Consider the following 7,962-nt stretch of genomic DNA (forward strand, 5'->3'; position numbering starts at 1 on the left):
GCCCTATTGCGACGCGTAGGTGATCAAACTGATGTTGTTTTCCGTAGCTTTTGTGCTTTCATGGGGGTGGACAGCAATGTCTATCTCACCGCATGTGCAGGTGAAAACTTTAGACGTTATGCCGACTGGCGATTGAGCCAGTTCAACGTCACAAAGCAGAGCACTATCTGGGTGGAGTGGAAATTCCTCCGACTGCTCTACAAGAGAGTCGCTGGAAAGAAGATGGATGAGATCGTTGGGGAGCAGGTCAGTGAGGTGAGTCCCACCACACCATCCTGGGGGAGTATGCTGAGGTAAGCAATCCCAAAAAAAAGGCTAATCGGAAAATTGTTGACCCATTGCCCAGGAGTCACAAGGTGGGGCAAAAGTTGTTCATCTGGACAGTCTACATTAAAAAGCGTAAATTTGCACCCCGATTTCGATGAGTGGTGATACTAAAAAGCATTTGGATGCACTTCTCTTTCCCATAGCCAGATGGCTGCTCTTCTATGTACTCCTCGCCATAGCAATCTCTCTACATGCGCGTTCCTAATGCCGTCGCCGCCGCTTTCCACAGTTTTCCTGGCCTACAGCCCAAGCGGGTTGCATGGTTCTCTTGGATTGTGGCTCGGTCTAATATCACTGTGTCGGTTAACGAACTTCAATTTAGGTTTGGATTGCAACTGTACCTGATGGGTTTTGATCGTCGACTCCAGGAGCGCAATATACGAAAATAGGGTCTTGGCGTCCGCGAGGATTACTGCACAGTCAAAGCCATCTAATTTATGGATATGCCGTCTCACTTCAGCTGTATATTCTTCCAGCCTCTTCCGGATGTAGGCCACCTCTTCCTGACTAAGAGGTTTATACATTTGCTGAAAAGGCATTATCGGCCGGCTATCTGCAAGAGCTGTATGGATTGATCGAGTCCAATCCGGTACGGGTTTCGAGGGTTGGAGATTCAGTGGATTGCTGGAAAGAATGATATGGATGGATTCCCCGGCAGCGCTTTTTTCACAACGTACAGCGCCGTGAGCTGTCAATTCCCAAGTGCGTGTTGCCTGCACCGGAGATGTCGGTCTCGTTGAGCCAGTAGAGCTCGGGGAGATGTTTTCCCGAGACTCAACAGACTGCTGCTGGACCCTCTCGGCCATGGTTGTTCCTTGGTCAATATCGTTGTTTTCTGCGTCCAGATGTCAGTTACGATCCGTTATCAATTGGATGATGGGAGTTTCTGTTGCACCTGTGGCAGAACTTGAACCACTGCCACCTCTGCTGTCCACTGGGCCGGTCTCTAATTCCTTAGTCTTACGAGCTCGAGTTGTCCGGGTACTCATGATGGAAATGTGGCGTCAGATGGTCTGCAAAGCTTGGGTGACCTTTGTGAGGAGAAAAGGGAAGATGGAACAATGGACGCAAAGTGGGAGGAGGGCTGGCTTTATATGCCTCCAGCCCCCTGATCTACGCTAATTGTCCTCCTTCGAGACCAGATGGGGAGTGACCATGAAGGAACCGCATTGTCCACCCCATTCATTAGTGATGAGCTACGGATAGTTTATTGATCGAGCATGCTCGGAGAAACGGCACCTACGAACAGAGGGAGATTCCTCCGCACTTCCCGTTGAATGGAGAGCGATGTTTACAAAATTTGACTAAGTTCCGTCAATTATTGAACTATGACAAAAAATCAAACAAGGCAGATCTTGTGCTGGATAAAAGGCGAAGTCATGGAGGTTCAGCGTTAGAACAAGCAGCGTTGCCATCAGATACAATTACTGACAAAGAAACATGAAGAAGTAAGAAGGAAAGAAGGAAGGAAGGAAGGAAGGAAAGAAAGAAAGAGCAAAGCGCGCGCATTATTCCTCACAGGTGGACTGCCTGACAGCCGGCGATCATAGCATACCGATCAATCGTCATGTGTATGCTCTCATATTATCAAGCGCTCCAGCGCCATGGAAGTCCTGATCGAATTCTTCGGCGCAGTTCAGAGCTGTCTCGATATGCGTGATGGTGACCACCTCTCCTTTGGCCAGTGCAAATGCAGCTCGGGCAATGTTCTTGATCTGGATTACCATGTCAGCCACCGCACATGATATGGATATCGACTGCTTACCTGTCGCCCATTTGAGCTTTTATTCAGCAGTTTTTCCAACTCTTTTTTCGAGATTTTTGCGCTAGCATTGCTCAATTGTTTGCTCCACACTCGGGATTTGGCTTCCAAACTCAGGGATTCATATTTTATACCGACGTGTATCCGACTTTGCATTGCCGGGTCCAACGTGGTAGTAAGGAACATGATCCCTTCAAAATACTCGAGCGAGCGGAGAAACACAGATACAAGAGCGTTGTGATGCAGGCCGTTGACGCTGCGTTCGCTCAGAAAGACATCAGCTTCGTCCAGAAGCAATATCGCATCCCAGCGACGGACGAGGTCAAGGACACGAGATAGATGTTCTTCCAGATCATCCGCTTTGATTCCGAAATCGCCAGCGCATGCCTATTGCAATTAGAACGAGATCGCACATTGGGGGCGAAGGGACAAACCGAGTAGAGCGGCCTTCTCAGGAGATCCGCAGTACTCTCCGCCGTCAGGGTTTTCCCAACTCCAGGAGGCCCACTGAAATGCCAGAGTTAACCGGATGATCCAGCAAGACAGCTTTCTGGCAACTTACTACAACAAGAATATGAGGCCCCTCCCTTTTCCGACGACGATGTCATCGAAGGACGATATCTCCGAGCCAGGCCTGTGGCTCTCCACCATCGTCTGGATCATGGCTTTCTTTTCTTTAGGGATCTCCAAGTGATCGAACGACGATAACTGGCTCCAGTCGATGGGACAGATATTTGAAATCGCGAATTCCGCTGTTCCCATGTTACATTAGCGCAGGTAAAATATTAGGAAAATGTTGGCACTGACCCCACACCCTTTTGCTGAGACTGAAGCCCAGGACCGTCGGGCTGCAGAGGATGTACTCCCTGTCTGTCATGTTCTTGGCATCTAGATTTCGAGGCTTCACCGTCTTCTGGTCCTTCTCTTTTTCATATCCATTGTCAGAAAATATAATAAAACCGCCTGTGCTCTCTTCCTTTACCCGTGAGAATCCGTAGTTCGGGTTCTTTTCCTTAAAAGCTAAGGCATCAACCATCATCCGGCCAGCCACGTGGAATTTGAATGGGCCTTTATTCGTCTTTAAATGGGCAAGACCTTCATATTCGCAGTAGGCGACGCCCATAAGGCCCTTGAACTTGCGGCCTCGCTCAGAGAGCTCAGCCTCGATTTTGGCTTTGCGATTATGAAATTTCAGAGGGAAGGCCCCCAGGTCGGATATCTTTCTAGCGGATCGAAATTTCGGGATCTGAAGCACCGTTGTCACTTCACCAAATACCTTTCCGTCATAGTCGAGCGACCGACATTCAATCTCGAAGTGATCCCCTTGGGGGCTCAATACGAATTCACCCGAGTCATAAACGAAACACCGAGGCTGCTCGGAACATGGGTCAACCATAAAGATAAGCTCATTTGGCTTGAACATTGCCCAGAGGAGTTCAAAAGTAATCTCTTGATGGTCCAACAGGGGGTTTAAGCGATCCCTCAACGGAGAGAAGTGTCTTTTCAAGAATTCAATAAGTAGGTAAAGGTGTTTTCCAGCAATCGATTCGGCTTCAAGGGTTTTGTAGAAATCCTCGAGCTCCGGTAGAAATTGGAAGAGGACGTCAACCGGCACCTGTCGATGTTAGACCCATGCACCTGCGGGAGTTATGGGCTGATGGCTTACCGATGGCTTATCTTCCCGCAAACTGACGGCGCTTACATCTAGCAACACATGTCGAAGGATATCCACCAATTCGGGCGATTTATAGTCAAGGTAGGTCTTGATCTCGTTTGTATTGCGGTCTTGAAGAAGTCAGAGCCTGTTCTTTGATCCATATGATTACTACCTACCATGTCGGCGTCGATTGACGAAGACATATTCTTTGTATTTGTCGCATGGGTCCGACGAATCCTCGACGTCTTTCACAATCTCGTAAAGATGTTGCTTCTTGTTCCAGCTGGAGAAGGGTCAGCTCGGTCTTCTCTAAGATTGGACTAAGCTTACATTTCATTCACGGTTGTGTATTCCAACTTTGATGCTCGGGTCACTTCTTTGGTTGATTCCTTCTCGTTCGCTTTTGTGTCTAGTTCGGCGGTTGGGTTAGGAGCAGTAGATTGTGCAGTAGACTGTGAAGGGCTCGATGATTCTTTCATTCGGAGGACTTCCACTAGAATGTCCTTGAGCTCTTCCCTGGTTACGAAGCTGGGAACGCAAGGATTACTGTAGTTGGGGGGTGGCGTTGAGGAGGGGGAGGAATGGGGGCATTCGGGGAAATCTTGGGGATTGGGCTTCATCGTGGCGTGGTTAAAATGTTAAGAGTTTGGACATTGTGATTTCTAAAGATATAGCGACAACGTGTAATGGCTCGCAGGGATTGGAATTGGGAAGTTTTGCTCGGTAAGTATTTCTTGATTGCCTCAGGATTTCGGGGGAAACTGTGCCTCCTTATATGCCATTCTGTCGACACCCCTGGCACCTATTCCTTTATCATCTTCCCTCTCTGCCGGACCACGTGGATACTGTGCCGCAGGATGCATGATCTCGACCATGTCGACGTGGTATCACTCTGAGAACCTGTTGGAGGAAGCTTCCCGTCCTCTGCTCTGCGCTGGGAATCTGAACCCGTCTAGATTCCTGGTTTGGACGCAAGTGCCCAGGTTCGTCATCGTTGAACTCCATTTTTCACAATCCCTGGGCGTATGAAATTAGACGATCAATCGAAAAAGGATGCATGTTGCCATTTAAGGGGTCGAAGGCTACGAGAACCCGCGTCTCGTGCCTAAGGATGCATTAAAACTTACTTACCTCGGAATTGCTGAGACTATTGGGTAGCTAGGCATGCTGTTGCGTAGCCAAGTGTATCTGATGTATGCATTAAGTTCCATGGAACTTCCGTCTGCACGAGTATTCCATCGAAGATGGAAATGGTTGAAGAGGGTTTTTGAAAAATTTCATTGCAGGGGGGCTATCGAAAATTTCAGCATCTTAGCATGAAATTGAAGATTGGACTAGCACCGCGCCACAAATCTGGGGAAACCGAATCATTGGTGCCGACTGTGGGAGTCTGGGCCTAATTTTGCAGATATAATGCCCGCCATCACTTCACATGGAAAAGCTCGGTCACATTCACGTTTTCGAGAATTTCAACATCCAAAGGCAATAATGGAACCTTTGAAGAGAACTGTGATTTGATTGTGTAGGATTCCCGGGTACCGTGGCATCCCAAACATATTCTGGGATGCTTAATAAAGCAGGATTAATCGTGTCAACAGGCGGTTCATAGGGAAGATTATGCAGTACGCATGTCGCGGTGCGGGGCTGCATATGCTTAGTCCAATAATAACATTGGTGATCACCCCGCACAATTTAAGCTTGTGTTTAGGGGGCGTAATCAATCGACCTGACCACGAGTTCCATCGGACGCTGCAAGTTTGAAATTTTCGAAAGTTTAACTCTGACCATGACACCCAAAGAGCCATTGATCCAGTTGTTTAACAAGCAATTATGGGGGCTTAACTTTGATGGCGCTACAAAACAGCTTGCAGTGCTGGAGGAATGGTGAATTATGAATCTTTGCCGAGATTAGACTGCAGGGAGTGGATTCGAGTTTAAAAAAATATGTGAAAATTCCTCTTGCGGCACAGTGCCCCAAATTTGAATGATTGATTGAACAAAGAACAGCGGGTATTTAATTAAGGAACTACAGAAATAATTGGCGGTAGTATATCATTCCATCGCCTTGATATCATCAATAGCCTTGTCAAAAGCATAGATGATTGGCCGGTAGAGAATCTCTGGATCCTTAGGTGTGCCAGTGAAGAGGCCATTCCTGTAGGGAAACAAAATCCCCCGCAACTCCTTGCAGAGCGGTTTGACACATCCAAAGGGTTGTGGAAATTCATTGAGGATATCCTCAAAGCCATCGACGCCCATATCACTTCGTTTAATTCTTGCAATATCCCTGAAGGTGCCAGTATACCATTTCGTCCAGCAAACTGTCTTTTGGTCGATCCTTTGCGTTATCAGAGAATTTCCACCCACGGCGGGCACACTGCCAGATAAGCACGTAGAATAATGACTCAAGATCATGCCGGTATGTATGGTCCGCGCCGAGCAACACATCGATGGCCATAAACTCCATAGTGCCAGTGCGACAGCGTGCACCGCTTCTCCCAGTGCCAAGTTCCTTAGCAAGATCCATGTCAATCAGCATCCCCGCAAAGCCAGTCTCTTCAGTATTAGTTATGATGATGTTGTTCTCAGAAATGTCTCGGTGAAGGACATTTCCTTTGAAATATAAGGACTTGTGCGCCTTGACCGCGTCGCGCAACGCTTGCAACAGCTCCAAGGACGACCGGTATTTATGGATTGGCCGGCCCGCGGGATAGATGACGAGACAGCGCAAAATGCGATTGTCGTACGGTCCATTGCTGGGAGCGACCAGACTTGCCCCCTGCGTTTCTTCCACATCATACGTGACCTCATTATGGAATGGCCCCGACCGCTGGCTGTTCGACCTGGATCGCTTTTTTGGATTTGTGCCCGCGTCATTTCCTTGGAAGCGATTGTTGCCGTCCCGCTCTATGAACATGTCCAGACCTAGTTCGTCCTCATTCATCATCGTGTAGCCGGCCATCATCCGTATGAATCGTTCCGGCTCCTTGTGGATATTGAATGGACCCGAGCTGTAGCATCCTGAGCGGTCAAAGACCCACGCTGTCATCTGCGGGCCTTCGATGCTAAATGCGTGCAAGTAGCGGCGCGTCGGCTGACAGGCAAACACGTCTCGCGCGTACCGGGCCAGCTGAACCAACGTATCCTTCACGCCCCTATTATCTGACGCCTTGAGCTCACCGATCGCCTCGATGTCTCTCCAGTCATGCTCGGTGTCCGATGGCTTTCCGCTCTTTCGTTTGACGATTAGGTCGACCTGCCGCCGAGCCTCACCGCCGATAAGTTCCCGTGGGATGTTGATCGTGTAGTAGCGACGTCGCTCCTTCGAGAGATAATTGTCCTGCAGTTGGAACAACCAGTCATGCACTTTTTCCTGCTTGGGCGAACCAGCGAGACTGGCCCATTCACCGTCATGTTGGTCCTTTACCGATTCGTAAGCATCCCAGGAGCGATCTGTCCAGTCCTTCCCCCTCGAAATATTTCTCAAAGAACCCTGGCACAACCCGATACGCGCAGTCCCGGATCTCCTCAAAGACTCTTGCTTCGATCAGCTTCCGGGTCTGTTCGGCGCCTTGCTGCGACGCGGAGGTATGCGTAATCGGCGTGCTGTTAAACGCCGGGGGGACACTTGCTGGTGTGGGGGTCACTCTTGGGAGCCTAGTAATGAGATCGAGAACGGCGCTCCAGATATCGTGGTCGGGCGCCTTTTTGATGACGAGCGTCATGAGTGGACGGTAGTAGGTGTAGTTGAAGTCGCCGTTTCGAACCCGCTCAAACAGACGTGAAAGTTCAAACGCAATGTCACGACTGCTTATCTTTGAACGAAGATTGAATGCAGCTTTTTCTCCCTGAAAGGTAGAGAGAAGTTGCGACACCGCATCCTGGAGTTGTTCAGATCTGTCATCAGCGCCATCAAGAGAAGCTGACCAAGGAGTGTGATTGTTCCACCTCCTGGAGCAAATCTTGTAAGTGGCTGAGAGATTATTTTAGGGGGTGGCACTTGATAACACTGTGGTCACTTTCCGATAGAGAAGTCATTCCTTAAGAGGAGGGGAGATCAGACTTGAAATGAGATTGGAGTAGTTGGTGAGGTTTCTGAGGCTGGGGAGAAAAACGCACCACGGCGCGGGTAACGTCTTCCGTGCGTGTCTCTGCCCACCGCTTAGCTCGGGGTAGATCATTAGACTGGTTCTTTTGATGGAACGCCTCTGTTGTC

The 7,962-nt window shown here is 49.1% G+C and overlaps 3 protein-coding genes across 3 annotated transcripts in view; 1 reads left to right on the top strand and 2 right to left on the bottom strand.

Moving 5' to 3' along the window:
- Nucleotides 1–394, top strand: part of HCAG_00481 (predicted protein) — a gene marked incomplete at both ends in the record, with an annotated part of 654 nt that extends 260 nt beyond the window's left edge. The window contains 2 exons of the mRNA XM_001543385.1: nt 101–255; nt 347–394. Of these exons, the coding sequence (XP_001543435.1) occupies nt 101–255; nt 347–394 (203 nt within the window). The remainder of the gene's footprint in view (nt 1–100; nt 256–346) is intronic.
- Nucleotides 395–1,892: 1,498 nt separating this feature from the next.
- Nucleotides 1,893–4,366, bottom strand: HCAG_00482 (predicted protein; the record flags this gene model as incomplete). Its single annotated transcript, XM_001543386.1, has 8 exons — nt 1,893–2,042; nt 2,093–2,448; nt 2,524–2,582; nt 2,652–2,841; nt 2,897–3,704; nt 3,756–3,874; nt 3,923–4,029; nt 4,077–4,366. 8 exons carry the CDS (start codon nt 4,364–4,366, stop codon nt 1,893–1,895), a joined length of 2,079 nt encoding a protein of 692 aa, XP_001543436.1.
- Nucleotides 4,367–5,798: 1,432 nt separating this feature from the next.
- HCAG_00483 (predicted protein) overlaps nt 5,799–7,962 on the bottom strand; it is a gene marked incomplete at both ends in the record, with an annotated part of 3,089 nt that continues 925 nt past the window's right edge. Inside the window, 5 exons of the mRNA XM_001543387.1 lie at nt 5,799–6,067; nt 6,114–6,757; nt 6,869–7,141; nt 7,239–7,697; nt 7,866–7,897. Of these exons, the coding sequence (XP_001543437.1) occupies nt 5,799–6,067; nt 6,114–6,757; nt 6,869–7,141; nt 7,239–7,697; nt 7,866–7,897 (1,677 nt within the window). The remainder of the gene's footprint in view (nt 6,068–6,113; nt 6,758–6,868; nt 7,142–7,238; nt 7,698–7,865; nt 7,898–7,962) is intronic.

Source organism: Histoplasma capsulatum, genomic scaffold (assembly GCF_000149585.1).
Source record: "Histoplasma capsulatum NAm1 scaffold_1 genomic scaffold, whole genome shotgun sequence".
Classification (NCBI taxonomy): Eukaryota; Fungi; Ascomycota; class Eurotiomycetes; order Onygenales; family Ajellomycetaceae; genus Histoplasma; species Histoplasma mississippiense.